Here is an 18,171-nt window from a genome sequence, read left to right as displayed (position 1 = left end):
GATTATTTGTTCCAGGCAGAGCAGGAAAGGCAGGTCAGAGATGTCTTCTTGACTCACTCTGCTCTGGTGATGTCTGGGGAGGGGAAGGGTTTATTCAGAAAGGAAAAGTACAACGTTCTCCACGAGGGAAATGGAAACTAACTTTCACCAGAGCCCTGGATTCAGCCCTCCCTCCTCAGTGGTTTTTGCCTGAACCTCTGACCCCAGCCTGGATTTTCCCGGTGAACACAGCCCCGAGCTGGCCCTCCTGCATGGTGGTCCCAGGTTACCCAAAGCTCCTGGAAACAGGACAGAGGTGCCTCCTCATTGCTTAGTGACGCAGACAAAACTGGGTGACAAGGGGACTGTTGAAAGCTACAGGGGAGTGGGGGTGGGGGTGGGGTCCCCCAAAATGACACAGAGAAGGTGCGAGGCTCATCTGCAGGCCTCACACACAGGGGCTTGGCCCTTCCATGGTAGATGCCAAGGACGGCATATCCACCTTGCCTGTGCAACCGGGAAAATAGCTCTGGTCCTCAGTCCAAGGTGGGGAAACATTTTAGCAAAAGAGAAAGAGCAGGACTGGGTCATGCCCCCAAGCTCCAGGGTCTCTCACATGCCCTTTGGTGCTGCCAGCACCGCCAAGACCCCAGTCAGCCCCAACGCGTCCGGCTCCCTTGGGTCCAGCCACCGGCGGGCATTCCCGACCCTCCTTGCTTGCTGGGAACTGGTTAGCAAGCAGGTCACATGGGATGTGGCCGGGGGCAGCTCTGAAGAGCAGAAGCTGCAAACGGACACACTTGAGCTGAATCCGGCCAACCACGGTTTTACAATTTGCAGAAATACCGTCCAATACGCAGGGCACCTCAGAGCCCACGTGCGGGCTGAGTGTTAGAACCCCATTTTATCAGTGGGGGAGCCGGTGCCCAGAGGGGCGTTCGAGACAGCCCCAGGGATACCGCTGGGCGGAACTCCGGCCCGCCCTGCAGCCCACCCTCGGCTCCCAGGCCAAGGAGTCACTGTGGCAGTGCCGCCTCCTGCCCCAGGGTCCTGGTGCTGCTGTGCTCCCCCGGGAGACATAAGTCTGGGCCCCGCAGACCGCGGGCCACTCCAGGAGTCCCGGGCTCTGTGCCTTCGTCCCCCAGCCTCCCCTACAGGCAGCCTCTGCTGCCCGATCCGTCCCAAACCAGCACTCTGTCCTGGAGACCTCACCCTCCCAAGGCCGGCAGCAGCACCACTCAAGCTTTCCACTGCCTCAGCACTCCAAGTATGTCCCCGGACGGCACGACACGCACCCAAAGGTGTCTGTGAAGGCTTGTCCCCAAAGATACATGTGCCCGGCACCTGCGAAGGGCAACTTCTTTGGAAAAGGTGTCTTCAGATGTTATGTAAACGTAATCAAGTTCAAGATCCTGAGATGAGATCATGCTGGCCTGGGGCGGGGGAGGGGGGGGGAAATAAATCCAGTAAGATTGTCCTTAGAATAGAAGACAGGAAGGAGATGACTGAGGACGGGGAGGGCCGAGGACTGCCAGCCACACCAGCAGCTGGAAGAGACGGAGAAGGGTCATCCCCTAGAACCTCCCAGGCAATGAAGCCCCGCAGCCGCCGCGATTTCTGACTTGTCGTCCGACTCCCTTCGCTCCCACTCAAGAATGCACATGAGAAGGCTATGGCGATGCCATTATTACAGGACCGTCTCGTGTCCACTCAAATTTATGTACAGAAAAACAAACAAACCATTTTCCAACCAACGTCACTGTTTTGCCTATTTTCAAACTATCTTTCACTTTTAACGACTGTCACCAAGAACCGGGAACATATTCACAAGGCTTGTGACCTCTGGCCCAGAACCTCCTGCCCGGGGGATGAGCTTGGGAATTTCATCGGCGACAATAAGCCAGACTCACCTTTCTCCTGAGCCATCTCTTGCAGACAGAAGTAGATGACTCTGGCTCCCAGGCTGAAGCCGATTAAGGTGACGGGTCGCTGGCCCTGCAGGGAGACAGGACACAGGTGTCAAGGGGCGGGGTGCGCAGCCCATTCCGGCAAAGCATCAGCCCTGAGGAGGACGGGGCCCTGCACACTCCTCAGCGCCCGCCTCGTGCTTAAGGAATCATGCACGTGCTACTCCTATCCCGGAGCTCTGATGTCTTAATTAATTAATTTTATTTGAGAGAGAGAGCTCAGGGGAGAAGGGCAGAGGGAGAGAAAGAAAGGCTCTTAAGCAGACTCTGTGCTCAGCAAGGAGCCCGACACAGGGCTTGATCCCTCGACCCTGGGATCATGACCCGAGCCGAAATCAAGAGTCAGACGCTCAACCGGTTGAGCCCCCAGAGCTCTGATGTCTGAATCAGGACAGGCAGGGCCCTCATTCATGCAGGAGTGCACCTGCTATGAGAACTGCTTCCTCCAAGGCCGACAGGCAGCCTCTGGCTGGATTCATTCCCTTGCATCTCGAACCATCATCCAGCCACCATCTCTTCTCCCCCAGGGGACAGGACTCATCTATCAGGTGGCAAATGACTGCAGGGAAGTGGGATCCTTCTGGAGCCAGGAAGAAGAGGCAGGAAGTACCCCCAAGAACAATGATGGGTAAAGAGGCAGGGACAGGTGAGGGATAATTGTTCTGTTTCTAGATAGAAAGGTGGTCTGTTTCTAGATAAGAAATGAGAGAAGGCAGTAAGCTAGACATGAAAGGGAGTTTTTTGACTAAAGAACTTGCGGAAAAGGCAGCTCACAGGAAGAAAGCTTCCTGAGGTATCTGGGTGCAAGTTCTCCATGGAAGGAGAAGAAGGAGCAGATGAGCCCCAAAGGTCCGGTCTGGTCCTGCCAGTCTATTCCTTTTTCTTGTTTTTGTGCTGAAATGTGTATCTCCCTGCCCCCCCTCACCCCCCATCTATGACAACAGGAAACCCTTGAGCAAACAGTATCTCCTTCCCGCAGGAACTCTGTGGCAGCGGCTGCTTGCCACCCATGACACCGCTCTCCCTGCATCCCTGGTAATGAACTCCTGAGTTTTGCAGGCACACAGCTCCTCAACCAGAGATTAAGTTTCTCGACTCCCCTGCAGCGAGCGATGGCCAAGCGAGAAGGGAGGCGACAGTGTGGCTTCTATACCTTTCACTCAGCTTGCCTGCCTCCGACTGTCTGGAATGGGGATGTAGTGCCCGCAGATCCATCTCGGACCAAAAGCGAGACTGAACACTGAGGACATGTGGCCATGACCCTGAAAGCCGCCCATGTGGGAGGCAGAGTGATAGTCCCCCACAGATGGTCCCATTCTGACCTGTGAACGCCACCTTATATGACAGAGGGGGAGGCAAGAAGGTCAGAGTCAGACAGGTGAAGTGCTGGCAGAAGCGAGGGACAGAGAGAAAGATCTGAAGATGCCACACTGCTGGCTCTGGAAACAGAGACCAGCCAAAGAAAGTGGGTGGCCCCTGGCAGCTGGGAAACGTGGATAAGTAGACGCTCCCTGGAGCCTCCATGAGGAACACTGGCCTGCATTTTATTTTATTTTATTTATTTATTTATTTATTTTTTAATATTTTTATTTATTTCTAGGAGAGAGAGAGAGACAGCGTGAGCAGGGGAGAGTCAGAGAGAGAGGGAGACACAGACTCTGAAACAGGCTCCAGGCTCTGAGCTGGCAGTCAGCACAGAGCCCGATGCGGGGCTCGAACCCACAAACTGTGAGATCATGACCTAAGTGAAAGTTGGACGCTTAACCGACTAAGCCACCTAGGCTGCCAGCCTGCATTTTAGACTTTCATTTATTTTTCCTTAATGTTTGTTTATTTTTGAGAGAGAGCGAGAGAGCGAGGGAGGGGCACAGAGAGAGAGGAACAGAGGATCTAAAGCAGGCTCTGCGCTGACAGCAGTGAGCCCCACATGGGGCTCGAACCCACAAACTACAAGATCATGTCCTGAGCTGAAGTCAGGCACTCAACTGAGCCACCCAGGCTCCCCTATTATTTACTTATTTTAAGTTTATTTATTTTGAGAGAAAGAGAGAGAACATGTGAGCAGGGGAGGGGCAGAGAGAGAGAGAGGGAGAGAGAATCTCAAGCAGGTTCTGGGCTGTCAGCACAGAGCCCAATGCAGGGCTTGAACTCATGAAGTGTGAGATCATGACCTGAGCCGAAATCACGAGTTGGACACTTACCGACTGAGCCACCCAGGCACCCCCACTCCCACCTCCCACCCCCCCGTTTTAGATTTCTGACCTCAGAGAGGTAAGATAATACATTTGTGCTGTTTTAAGCCCAGGAAGCCTGGGGGTAATTTGTTACAGCAACAGACGCAAACGAATACACATCGCATTGCCCTGGATGCTGATACCCCCGGCTATTCCACGGGAGAGGATAACCATCTACCTTGTCTAAGCCAAGGCCACTCTGGTCTCTGCCTTCCTGCCAGACCCGCCACAGGACTTCCCTATTTCTTCTGGCACAGATACAGAAAGCAGATGGGGGCTTGGTTTCTCAAGCAGTTTACCCGTTGTGGCAGAAACTGCCAGCTGTCCCTCAATATCCGTCCTCCCCCACTTCCAGTAACTGGGTTTCAGCCATGCTCACTGACACCCAGAATAAAATACTGCTTCTGCAGTGGTAGGTGTGCGCCTACGGTGAGGGCCTGGCCAATGAGATGTCAGTGGAGAGGATGCAAGGCCTTTCTCTTTCCTGTGTACCTGGAGGGCAGATGCTGACAGCTGGTGTCCCTGGGCCCAGCCAGAGGGCACCGGGGCCTCCTCACCATGGCACAGCGTTCTGGCGCAAGCCTGCCTTCCTAGGCTTCTCCTCGAGAAATAAGCTTCCATCTCGCTCAAGCCACTGTTATTCAGGGTTTTCTCCCACCTGCCGCTAAAACTAATCCTTACCATATAGTCATCTCTGAAGCTTTTCCCCAAGCGTCTGACTCCCATTTACTCAAGTTTATTTGAAAGGCGGGGAGGGGGGGGGCAATTTCATTTCCCTGGCAAGTACTGGATTCAAATTTTAAAAGTATACTGACGGTTTATCTTCCTGACCATTTTACACGGTATTTGGACCACAGAAGATCTGTTCAGATGGAGGCTCTAGGCTTCTGGGAGGGACCACTTTGTCTGTTCCCTCGACATCCCTGTTATTCAGTCTTCACCCCACTACCTGCTGGAAATTCTCACTGGTCCAACCTGGTATATTCTTGTGACTTGGGCTACAAGGGCAGCAAAGGCCATCCACCCCCCAAAAGCCACCAGACTACCTCCATGTGGGTTTATCTCTAAGGCTGACGTCTGTGCGCAGGTCAGCTCCCACACTTCCCTTCTCCCCTGCACCCCTCACCCCCAAAAGCCAGTCCTAGGTACCTGCTGCCGGGAGAGCAGGATGTGGGCCAGGTGCTTGCCAACCTCTGCAGATCGATGGAGACACACGCCCCAGGGGTTGTCGATGACATTGGCGACGGCGAGGAGTGAGGCTGGCCAGGTCAGGGCAGCCACGATGCCTGGGGGGTTGGGAGGGGGGGACGGGATATCAGTGATGAAAGTGTCGGGAAGGTCCTTCTAGGGACGTGGTGGGTTGGCCAATGGATGCCCGAGTGAATGCGTGCAGAGTCTTGAACTTGGAACCTGTTAAGTTTTCCAAGTGCTGTCAAACTGCTATAAGAGCAACGTAGAAAACTGACGCTCATGCATTTCTGACTCATGGACTAGATTCCTTCTGTTTAAGCATCTGTCATCAGTGAGATTCCAAAGATGGCCTCGGTTTGTCGCCCCAACCTGTATCTGCCCACTTTGTGCTATAATTCTGCAGGGCCCCGGCCCATGCCCTCGACTCTAGCCTTGGCCATGCGAGTTGCTTTGGCCAATGAGATATTAGTCAATGTGAAACTTGAAATGGTTTTGTGTGTTGGGTCCAGGCTCTCACTTCTAGTGCTGGTGTGGGGCTAGCCTGCTGATCCCAGAGGGAGGTGAGAGACAAATGGAGCAGAGCCGAGTTGTCATAATCGCCCCAGACAAGGCTAGCCCAGCTCTTATGGACAGTCGCCTGATCCAGACGCATGAGCAGGCCCAGCTGAGATCAGCCAAATGAAGCCTTAGGACTTCTCAGCTATTATGAGAGGTGACTGCTGTTTTAAACTACTGAGTTTTGGAGTTGCTTGTTATGCAGCAATAGTTAACTGCTACACTGTGTGACAATGCGATCAGCTGTTTTCCAGTCACCTCCCCACGAAGACCATAAACTTGATAGACAGGAATGCAGTCTTAAACTCTCTGTGTTCCTGAGGCCCAGCATGGTGCCTGGCTTGCCGGAGGGTCCTCAGGCATGCAAAGATATGGTACCAGTGTGGGCTGGGAACAGTGGGCCCACCACTGGTGGTGGTAGCCGGGCTGGGGAGGGGTGCTTACCGGACAACACTGTGTACTTGAGGGCCTCCTGGGCTACCATGTTGGCGAGGCCACTGAGGATGGTCTCCAGGGCATTGCCGAGCTCCATCAGGTACTTGGCCTCCCAGGCCAGGCAGTACTGCTCACGGCTGCGGGCCAAGGCCACCCACGGGGCGCTGAAGGTACCTAGGGGAGAACACAGGTAGATGGGGGTCTCTCCTGTCTGTGACAGAGGGTGCCCCACCCCGCTGTCCCAGACAGGCAGTGACAGGGGACCGCTGGCCCTTGTGGGGAGGCAGAGGCCCACCCCTGCTGATGAGCAACAGCTGTTAGTGGAGCAGACAGAGTACAGCGCCACCTTGTGAGTCAGCTGGCTGGGGTTCAAGACCCAGCTCTGTGTTCATCAGTAGTTGGGTGACCGCGGGCACACCGCTGTGCTAGCCTGAGTCTTACTGTGCTCATCTGCACAGTGGGGAGATGAATACTTATTTCCTTTTATAGAGTGGGTAAGAATGAAGTCTTTGAACGTCTGTGTGTGTGTAGCACTACTGTCTCACGAGCAGCAGTTCTGCCATCGGCGGCTGGTCATTCAACAAACTTGGGCTGGAAACAGTCTGGAAGCTTGGGGCAGAGGGATCTGAGCCTGGCTCTGCCATGACCTCGCTGAGTCAGCCAATGCCTCAATTTTCTCACTCAAAGACCGGCAATGGGTGGATGGGGACAGCACGACTGCAGTGACCAATGTCAAGCAGGAAGTATAACCTCGACTGCCTGCCTCCCTCCCCTGCTCTGTGCCCTCCCTCTACCCTGAGGATAGTGTCACCTCTCTGCATGACACTGAGGCCCTCCTCCCTCAGTGACCTGGCCTCTGCCTCCTTCTCAGCCCCTCCCTCTTCAATGCCTCACTTACCCCCTGCTCTTCAGAAACACATGTCACCTTCTCATGGCCTCTGAAATAGGGTGCCATGATCAGCCCAATTTTATAGCTGAGGGAACCGCACCATCCAGAATTAATAGGTGAATGGGTGGGTAGATGGATGGTTGGGTGTATGGGTGGATAGATGGATGGATGGATGGATGGATGGATGGGTGGGTGGGTTGGTGGGTGGGTGGCTGGGTGGACAAATAGACAGCTGCATGGGTAGATAGATAATAGATGGATAAATGGATAGAAAGATGTGTAGATGGGTGGATATATGGATGAATGGGTAGATGAATGAGTAGGTAGGTGAGTGGGTGGGTGGAAAGACAGATGAGTGGGTGGATGATTAGGTGGATGGATGCAAGGATGGAAGGGTGGATGGCTGATGGATGGACGGGTGGATGGAAGGGTGGATGGATGGTTGGTGGATGGGTGGGTGTGTGGATAATGGATAGATGGGTGGGTAGGTGGGTGAAAAAATGGATGTGTGGACAGCTTGGTGGATAGATGAATGGGTGGATGGATATGGGATGAAGATATCTCACATTCTTGAGCCTCAGTTTCCTCCTCTGTAAAATGGGGCTCTAGAGACATACACAGGCAAGAGCCGAGGCCAGGGCTTGGCTCACAGCAGCAGTCCTAGTCATTCAACATCCAGCCCTCCCTGCTCCACTCCTCCACCCTCATCCTTCTCTGCTTTGGCCCCGGTCCTCACGGTATTTGCCGGATGCCAGCCATCCTGTGATGGCGATGGTGATATGCAGCTGCCTGCCTTCTGTTAGAGGCAGAAACGTGAACTCTTCAATGGCCCCAACGCGCTTCTTCATCTTGTACCCTAAAGATGCAGATACAAGATGAAGATAGAATTAGTGAGAGTGGCTCTCTGTGCTCACACTCACAGTGAGTGCCAACTGTTTGCCTCGCCCCTGGACACATGTCTCATTTTTTAAGCCGTTAAAGGTAGGTGCCATTACTGTCCCCGATTACAGACAAGGGTCAGAGGTTTCCAAAGGCTGGCCGGCTCTAGCAGCAGAGCTGGGGCTGGAACTCGCTGGTCCATTGTGACTCCATTGGTTCTATATCTTTTCTCCTGTCCACGGAGTGTCATGGGTGTAACATACGCCTCTCATAAAGGGGGATCAAACTGACAATGATNTGGAACCCCCCCCCCCCCCCGGGCGACACTGGTAAATGCAGGGTAGCCTCGTGGCCTCTGAGCATGAAGAAGCCCACGTGTTTCCAAAGTGGGCTGCCTGGAAATTTCCTGGATGGAGATCAGCAGGTCCAACCAGACCCTTCTTAGAAAGTCTGTCCAGGTGCAGGTGCTCATACCCACCTCTTTTCTGACCCGCGACAGGCCCCTGGGCCGGTTCTGTGGGAAGCCCGCTATAGGCTCTGGCCGGGCTGGGACCCGGTGTGAGGAAAGCCGTGTCCCCCTCTGTCCCCTGGGGAGCCATCTCAGGTGAGAATCCGGGCATGTCCTGGAACAGCCAGGCTCTCCCTAGGGCTCCTTTGCAGCCTTACCTGTCAGACCAGCTCCAGCCGCGCCGAACAGCGAGGTCAGGACAGCGATGCCGGCCACTGACCCCAGGGCCGCTGCTCCAGCACTGCCAATGATTGTCGCAGCACCAGCGGCAACAAGAGGGGCAGCCAGACCCCCAGTCACGCCTGCAAGAACAACCATGGTTGTAAAGATGGGAAGATGCGGCCCACTGGGTTCTTCCCCCATCGGCTGCCCGATGCCTTCCATGGATGCTTCTAACGATGCTAAAGAATGCACTTACTGCTGACGGAGCACCTAGTGGGACATGGGGTCACCTCCCTGCAGCCCTCCTTACACTCTCCTCTCTAGCTGCGAGCTGGGCACTGTCCCTGGCCCCCCACTGGCCCACGTGACACTGGCTCAACCTGGGCTGGCCTCACCGATCACGGTCCCGCCTCCGACGGTTGCCAGGCCTATCAGGAGATAGCGCTTCCATTTCCTCCGGTTTTCCTTCTTCTTCCGGGATGCCTCAGCCGTTCTGGGGGAAAAGAGGTTGGTCGTTAGGGCTGGCTGTGCCTGGGAGCCCTTGAGACCACCCTGCCCCACTGAGCGCCCAAAACTAGGATCAGTGCTGGGTACACTGCCATGCAGAGCAAGGTACCAAAGTCACCCTGGGCCCATCGATGGTTTTAAAAAGCTGAAAAGTTTCTACAACCCCGCTGGGAAATCCCAGTGTGTGGGACGTGCTACTTACCAGACAGATCCATCCTAACAGGGTTGCAATTTGAATAACAAAAAGACAAAAAGTAATAATAATAGCAAAAGCAGCACAAAAAAATATCATTGCACAGACGGACCCAGAACGAGTACCAAATACAATCACAGACTCTATCACCCCCATCTTCCCATCCCCACCCCCCCCATCTGATCCCAGCTCCCTCTGGAAACGTCTGCCAGTTGGAGACCTTGGCCTTGGGGCAATAGATAGAATCCAGCAGACTTGACATTTAAAAGCTATTAAGTGGAGCAGAAAGGAGGCATTCGGGGTGAACAGGGTCAGATGAATGTGAGAATGGCCGCTGTGAGTGTCACTAAGCCTGGCTCTGGGGTCCGGTGTGCAGCCCTCTGTGCTGTGGGGCAAGAAGGAGGACAAGGCAGTCCAAGGGACCAGCGGCAGGTGGGAGCGGTCCTTACGGGCTCGAACTCTGAGCTGACGGTGGAGTTTGGACAACAACTCAGTGTATGGCATGAGAGCAGACGATGATGGTAAAGAGGGAAAGTAGTTAATATTTATGGAAGAATTCCTTCTCGCCGGCCACCGTGCTTTGTACTTCTCATGGGTTATCTTATCCTGGAAGCTGTATCATTACTGTCCTGTATTACAGACCAGTTCAGGGACAACAGCATCCACCTGCTGAGGGGCTGTGGGGACCGAGGAAGGGACTGTCCGTCAAGCATTTAGCATCATGGCACACTGCACGGGGCGACCAAAATGGTGGCTGTTGTTACCATGCTACTGCACTTCCCTGAGCCTCAGCTCTCTCTTCTGTAAAACGGGACTCGTAATATCTACTATTTGGGGGTGGGGGTGGGGTGTCTGTAGAGATGAAATGCATTCTTTCCTCATCCAGCTGAGAGGGAGCTTCGTGTGGGCACTTCTGGGTGTTGCCGCGTATCTGTGAGCAGAACAATATGGTCCTCAACTGAGACTCGTTTGCTTCCCATCTTGTTCCTCTGGAACCATCCATTGTATTGAGAAACAGCTCATCCTCCAGTCATGGAAGAGAAGTGGGGTCTGCTATGCCTTCTGGTTCTCTGCCAGATCACCTCAACAAATGCTTTCCCTACGTCCCTCCTGGGTGTCCGGGATAGCCCTTCACAGCCATTTCACTACAGGGAGGTGGAAACAAAAGATAAAAGTCTCCATGCACGGGGCACCCGGGTGGCTCTGTCAGATGAGCATCCAACTTTGGCTCGAGACACGATCTCACGGTTCATGAGTTCGGGCCCCACATCAGGCTCTCTGCTGTTAGTGAGGAGCCTGCTTCAGATCTTCTGTCCCCTCTCCCCCCGTCTCCCCGTTCTCTCTGTCAAAAATAATAAACATTAGAAAGAAGTCTCCATGCACACCACAGGTGCTGGCTTCCCATGGCTGAAATTCATGCCCTCAGACGTGGGATGAGGCATGAACTGTGTGTGTCTAGCCAAGTAGAAGGCAAGATGGCAACACAGTGTGGGTTCTGACATCAGAATTCGACGCTGGGAACTTGACTCTGACCTCTGCAGTGTGGTCGTGGAGCAGCAGGTTCGACTCTCCCTGCCTGCACTGGCCCTCCCCGCAGAAAGACGACATCCCTGCCCTGTGGATATGAGGGGCTCCGTGACCCACTTTAGCCACTGGAGTGTAGGAGGAAGAGATGTGTGTTGCTTGTGGCACAATTTTTAAGAGTCAGGTCAGAGGTCCCGTGCTCTGCCCTGAAGCACCAATGTTCCAGATGGAGGTCACTCTGTCCCCCTGGGCCCCAGAACCAAGACAGTGTGGACTGAAGCCACCGCTGGTGTGCAGTGGACACATGTACTATGAAGCAGGTGCTGTAAGCCACTGAGATGTGGAGCTCATTTGTTACTGCAGCAAAACCCAGTCTATCCCGACGAGAGAGCCACTTAACTAACTGTGTGACTAAGCACCAGTTACTCGCCTCACCCAACAGGTGGGGGTAATAACAGCACTTAATTCCCGGGGCATTATGAGGGTAAATGAGATCATCCACACACAGTGACGGCATATCATAACTGGCATATGTTTGCTGTTATTATCATTCCTTTTATTATTACTTCTTTCTACACACAAGGCTGGAGATACACTTTGGCCCTTAATTGCTAGCACCATTCCAGGCAAACAGGAAAACTGGAAAAGAGCTGCTTTCGGCAGAGTTCAAGGTCTGAGGTAAAACTCAAGTTGCTGAGGATGTACAATAAGATCGCGCACTGGGACAGGCGGCTGAGTTGTGATTCAGTGGCATCTTGTTCAACAAACTCGGGCTGGAAATGGTCTGGAAGCTTGGGGCAGAGGTCTCTGAGCCCGGCTCTGCCACGGTCTCGCTGGATCAGCCAATGCTTCCTCACTTTTCTCACTTAGGAGCCAGCAATGGGGAATATGGACAGTACCACCATAGTGATAGTATAATCCCGACTGTCTGCCTCCTGTCCTCCCTGCCTCTGTGCCCTCCCTCTGCTTTGAGTGAGGGCAGTGTCACCTCTCTGGCATGACACCTGGCCCCTTCCTCCTTTCCAGCTTCACTGCTCATTAGTTTCTCACACTCTGCGCTCCAAAACACACTGCCTACACCTCAGATCCTGGGCTCTGCCTGGACCTCTGCTGTCTCATCTTCTCACCTTCCTTTGACTGGCTAAACATTAGTCATCATTCAAGATGACATTATTCCTCCTCCAGGAAGCCTGCCTGGAGGCCCCTCACCTTCTTTCCTGAGCATGGAATTCTAGACCATTGGTTTTTCAAAGAGCAGTATGAATGCTGGAATGAATGCTTTTGTCAACTGTATCATAAGACCCCAGGGTAGCGGTTCAAAGCACTGCTTCCTGGGGCACCTGGGTGGCTCAGTCGCTTTAAGCATGGCACTTCGGTTCAGGGCATGATCGCGCAGTTCATGAGTTCATGAGTTTGAACCCCACATCGGGCTGTCTGTTATCAGCACAGAGCCTGCTTCAGATCCTCTGTGCCCCTCTCTCTCTGTCTCTCTCCCGCTTGTACATATTGTCTCTCTTAAAAATAAATAAACATTAAAAAAAAAAAAAAGGCACCACTTCCTGGGCCAGAAGCTCTGGGCAGGAGGGTGAGGAAGCTGAACCTGGAATAAGCCCTCCAGGGACCCTCTGTCTCTTAAGTTTGAGGATTGCACGGTAAGACTTTTCTTGATTTCCACCCTCAGCAGCTTGTCCTGGTCCTGGAGGGTGCTCAGAAGATGTTTCTTAAGCAGGACCTAATCATTCCAACGAGGACTGGACATAAACATATTGCTGCAGTCTCTATTCCCCCGATCATTGCCCACATGTACAAAACCAGAGAAGCATTTTGGCTACATAAAATATTTAGCCAGAGAACAGGCCAATCACCATCAATAATAAAGCTTCTGAGATATCAGTACACGTCTGGAAGGTTATAACATCTCATAAATTTCTGCTTCTAGATTGTTCCTGCAGTGACATCTGCACATCCACGATACTAGATGATCTTCCCTTTGAGCTGCGTTTATGGAGGGGGAAACTCACAGCCTAAAGGGAATAAAATAACTAAAAAGTCAAATGTGGTTCTTGAAGCTGTTTTATTTAAAAGTATGAATGCTGGTATAATCAAATCCATTTTCCAAAGATTAGATGGATGATACACTCTAATCTCTAGTATTCAGCTTTGTATTATTATTGAAATGTTTATAAATGTTTGCTGAATCAAAGAGAATGCAATATTTTCCCCAAAGTTACTCGAACTCCCTCTCTCTTAATGTTTACCTGAACCGATTTTCTTACTTAAGTACTCAAACCTTAATAACTGTTTCATACATAAAACAAACAGCCTTCCCAATCATCATTAATTATCACAGCATTTTACCCCTGCAATTAGTTCTACTGTCTGAATTTCAATATCTAAAGCACCACAGGAGACGTTGGCTCAGAGTTACGTCTATGATGCTTCCTGTTTTAGGAAGTGGGGATTCAGATCACAATGCTAAATCTACACGGAGCCCCGTTCCCATCACTGACTGCCCACCGGTTAGATGTCAGACCACTCTCTGCCATCATATGGTCCTGACCACACTCATGGCCTGGGGTGCCAGAAATGACCTTGAGTTGGCATTCCATGTCAGCCTCCCCAGGACAGAGGCTGAAGCCACAGATAGACAGTGAAGACGCCACCACTGCCCGTCTCCTGGATCTACAAATAAATGTCACCCACTGCCATCTTATTGCCCGTGACCTTATCACCATCACCACCACATTCTTGTTTTCTTTTTTAATCACCTTCTCCAGTTGCTAGAGGGTGAGTTTATTTCTGGGAAATCCAGAGACACTTTCCTAGTAAAAGCTTGGAAAGCTCCATTAAGAATTATCTTTACTGCTTTTTTTTTTTTTTTCCCCTTTCAGAACTTGGGCTTGTCAACCATGAGGTGGGCCGTTCAGATGGATATGGTAGTTGAATCTGACGGCCAGTGGTGTGACCCTGGGTGGGGCAGTCGCCCCTCTGACCTTCTGTGTCTTCTTCTGCAAAACCCTCAGAGGCTTGTATGCTCATCAGAGGAGAAGGGCATCCTGTCCTGCAGCTACTAAGTGCTTAGTGAAAGCTAGATGTTGACTGATGTGGTCAATGTCAGCCTCCACAGCACATTAGCCAACAGTTACCGGGACCTACTATGTGCTAGGTGCTGTTCCAAGCTTTTGATAATGTATTCATTTAATCCTTTCAACAGCCGTATATCGGGGATACTGCCATTACCCTCACGTTAGAGGTGAAGGAACTGAGGCTCGGAGAAGTGAGGTCACCAAGAATGTGGGGGAAGCCTGGATGGCCTCAGGGTTCAGATGGGGGGGGACCCGAGAACAGCAATGTGGTACCTTACACTCTGGACCCAAGCCGCAAAGTATCGCCTCAGGGTGTCGAGTGATCAGCTCACCTTGCAGAAACGCAAACCTTGGAGCTAAAAGAAACCTGCACAAAATGTGATACTGTGCTCATAGAGGAGAAAAAACCGGTGCTGTTGACCAGAGGGAAAGCCACATGCCGCAGGGCCACACAGACACCGAGCGGAATCGCNGGTGTCGAGTGATCAGCTCACCTTGCAGAAACGCAAACCTTGGAGCTAAAAGAAACCTGCACAAAATGTGATACTGTGCTCATAGAGGAGAAAAAACCGGTGCTGTTGACCAGAGAGGGAAAGCCACATGCCCCAGGGCCACACAGACACCGAGCGGAATCGTGCTAAGACTAGGCTGAGACTAGGTCTCCCGGCCTCACAGCTGTCAGCTTCCCCTGACAGAGACCAAAGTAGAACCTGAGAGGTCTCCACAGTCCCCAAGACAGAATTAAAGAACATTACACACATGGAGTAGTTTTATGACGAGAGGGTCCGTATGTAGGGTTATCAGCAATGACGACTGTGCTGAGGCAACTGATGATGTTTGTCAACTAGCTCCCCCCAGGCAGAGCCTGCGCAGAGCACTTGTATGAACTCATTTGAGGCCTCCGAAGGCCCTGGAAGGAGGGCACTATTATGAGCCCCGTTCTGCGGAGAAGCAACCTGAAGCCCAGAGAAGATAAATAATTTCCCCAATGTCACACGCTGGGAAGTGGCCGTTTTAGAACCTGTCTCACAGCGTCCCCGATCTGGCATGACTAGTATTATCAGAACAAATCCTCTTGACGATATGCTTTTTCTGATAGTAAGATTTGCAACCATAGCTAAGATCCCTGCATTTCAAGGCGCGTGCGCTAGCATGTGTATGTCTGTGCGTGCACCCACATGCAATACAGCCAGAGAATCTGGGCGGCATGGGCGATTATGGTAATTGGCCTGGGTCCACATGTTTCTTTACTGGCACAGCTCTGGGAGTCAAAACGAGCCAGTTTTCAGGTCATTTCAGCAGATCCAGGTTCCTCCTTTCTCCAGGAAACAACCCCTTCCTTCCTGGCAGGAGGGCAGCTCTGGCCCCTGAACCTGGAAATTCCCAGCAGGACCGAACTGGCTCAGTCTNATCTGGGCGGCATGGGCGATTATGGTAATTGGCCTGGGTCCACATGTTTCTTTACTGGCACAGCTCTGGGAGTCAAAACGAGCCAGTTTTCAGGTCATTTCAGCAGATCCAGGTTCCTCCTTTCTCCAGGAAACAACCCCTTCCTTCCTGGCAGGAGGGCAGCTCTGGCCCCTGAACCTGGCTTCAAGGCTAAATTCCCAGCAGGACCGAACTGGCTCAGTCCGGCTGCTCAGAGACAGCCACGGTGGCCCAGACCAAAAGGACATCGGGTTCAAGGAGCCCGCAATTAGGCTGTGGCTGGGACTGACTTTATTGCTCTGGGATCAGATCCTGCGTGAGGTGTTCCACAGAGAGCTGAGCTCTGGCCAAGTCACCAGGATACTTTCCCTCTGCATGCTCCCAATCACACACAGATAGCAAAGTCACTCTGCAGCAGTAGGTGCAGGCGGCCGTGGGGGAAGGGACGGACTCATATCTACTGAGCCCGTGCTACGTGCCAGCCCCAGGCCAAGCCCTCCATGTGACTACGTTCGTTTTTCAGTGGCCCTGGGAAGACTATCTTTATTCCCATTTTACAGATAAGAATAGTGTGGTTTAGAGAAGGGTGGGAGGGGCGCCTGCCCAAGGTCAAAAAGCAGCAGGGTGTCAGAGGTAGGATTTTAATCTAAGCCACTGGACAAGGTGTCACAAGAGCCTGAGGCAGAGCAGGGTGTAGGGGCCATGCAAAGTTCAAGCCACAGACTCCCGGGTCTCAGTAATGATCCTTTCAATCCCCATTTTCTACAAGTGAGGACTGGGGCCCTGAAAGGGGAAGTAACATGGCAAGTCAGGGCTGCCCTGGGACTCTCAGTCCAGTGCTCTTTCCACCCCAAGGGACCATCTCCTGACGGGGTCGTGGGAGAGAAGGGAACCTCTGTTATCTGCAAAGTGCACTCCCGTGCAAGTTCCTGATTCCTGGCAAGGGGGGCTGGGGTCACAGGGCTCCCTTACTCAGATTCCTCCTCTTTGGTTTCCTTCAGGCTCTCAAGGAACGTCTCTTCAAGCAGATCCAGCTCCCCCACGGGCACGTGGAAGAGGGAGGTCATGTGGCAGATGAGGACCCGGGCCCGCGCATCATAGCGCCCTCGAAAGAGAGAAACAAGGGCAGAGAATCAGTTTGGCTTTAAGCACAGAGATGCTAACAGCGGGGTAACGGGTAAGACCCAAACCCTGGAAATGCCCTACACTCACAGCCCCGCGGGAAGCAGCCCGTGAAACCACAGGACAGCCTTCCGGACAGAAGAGTGTGCAACACTGAAAACCACTGACCAGGAGCGAAGTGGCCCTTTTCACCAAATGAGCAAAGATGTGTTTTTTCAGTCTCAGAGCTGTTAAGGAGGTGGTGAAACAGGTAGGTGCTGGAGGACATAGGTGCCGGGAGTGACCTTAACCACCGAGAGCAGCAATCTGACAATATGGATCAAAACCCAAGCACAGTGCGCATCCCTAAGTTCATAGAGACAGAAAATAGAATGGTGGCCGGGGGCTGGGGCTGGGGGCGAGGTGAGTCAGTGTTTACAGGGGGGCAGACTTCCAGTTTTGCAGGACGAAAAGAGCTCTGGGGATGGATGGATGGTTGTGGTGGGCGTACAACACGGCAAATTGCTGAATGCTACTGAACCGCACCCTTAAATTTTTAAAAAAATTTTTACATTTATTTATTTTTAAGAGACAGAGTGAGACAGAGCATGAGAGAGGAAGGGGCAGAGAGAGAAGGAGACACAGAATCCAAAGCAGGCTCTAGGCTCTGAGCTGTCAGCACAGAGCCTGACGCGGGGCTCGAACCCACGAACTGTGAGACCATGACCTGAGCTGAAGTCAGATGCTTAACCGACTGAGCCACCCAGGCGCCTCTCAGGTCTCTGTTTAAATCCTACTGCCCAAAGAGGCCTTCCTGGCCATCCTTCCCCACCCCCCATACTCTCTACCCCTTTGCCCTNTGAGAGAGGAAGGGGCAGAGAGAGAAGGAGACACAGAATCCAAAGCAGGCTCTAGGCTCTGAGCTGTCAGCACAGAGCCTGACGCGGGGCTCGAACCCACGAACTGTGAGACCATGACCTGAGCTGAAGTCAGATGCTTAACCGACTGAGCCACCCAGGCGCCTCCCAGGTCTCTGTTTAAATCCTCCTGCCCATAGAGGCCTTCCTGGCCATCCTTCCCCACCCCCCATACTCTCTACCCCTTTGCCCTGCATTTTGTTCGACACAGAGCTTACTACTGTTTGATATATTCGTTTTCTTTTGTCTCTTCTCCTAAAATATAAATGTTATAAGGGCAATCACTCCTCTATCTTTAGTCCTTAGCACAGTGCTTGCCACAAAAGATAAATGTTCAGTGAGTCACCTGACAGATCTGGGTAGGGACCCTCTCTGTGAGTCTAACCCTGGGCAAATAGCGCGTCCTTTCAGGTGGAAAACAGAAGTGGTGAGAGTCACCTCACAGAGGTGTAAGGAGAGGACTCCTGGTCCATGAGAGGCCCTTGATGAATGTTATGGAATGAGACTCCTGTGCTGGGTGTCTGCAATGGGGGCAGTCATATTATACTAGAGTAGAAGAGGCTAGCCTTCAATGTGACATAGCCACCCCCCCCACACACCCCTGCCTCCCCCAAGT

General features: G+C 52.6%; 1 protein-coding gene across 7 annotated transcripts in view; it reads right to left on the bottom strand.

The window, feature by feature from the left end:
• TMCO4 (transmembrane and coiled-coil domains 4) overlaps positions 1-18,171 on the bottom strand; it is an 82,599-nt gene that overhangs the window by 34,799 nt on the left and 29,629 nt on the right. For 6 of the 7 annotated variants that reach the window (XR_013337968.1, XR_013337969.1, XM_077775564.1 and 3 more), the window contains 7 exons: positions 16,510-16,642; positions 9,195-9,292; positions 8,796-8,939; positions 7,987-8,106; positions 6,371-6,535; positions 5,330-5,466; positions 1,890-1,974 (listed from right to left, as the gene is read on the bottom strand). Coding sequence is in view for 5 of the 7 variants with exons in the window: in XM_077775564.1 (XP_077631690.1) it covers positions 1,890-1,974; positions 5,330-5,466; positions 6,371-6,535; positions 7,987-8,106; positions 8,796-8,939; positions 9,195-9,292; positions 16,510-16,642 (882 nt within the window). In the remaining 2 variants the exon portion in view is untranslated. The remainder of the gene's footprint in view (positions 1-1,889; positions 1,975-5,329; positions 5,467-6,370; positions 6,536-7,986; positions 8,107-8,795; positions 8,940-9,194; positions 9,293-16,509; positions 16,643-18,171) is intronic. The other variant, XM_077775569.1, reaches the window with a different exon arrangement.

This window comes from Crocuta crocuta, unplaced genomic scaffold, assembly GCF_008692635.1.
Source record: "Crocuta crocuta isolate KB4526 unplaced genomic scaffold, BGI_CrCroc_1.0 scaffold127, whole genome shotgun sequence".
NCBI classification, from domain to species: domain Eukaryota; kingdom Metazoa; phylum Chordata; class Mammalia; order Carnivora; family Hyaenidae; genus Crocuta; species Crocuta crocuta.
This window is presented reverse-complemented; position numbering and strand designations above follow the sequence as displayed.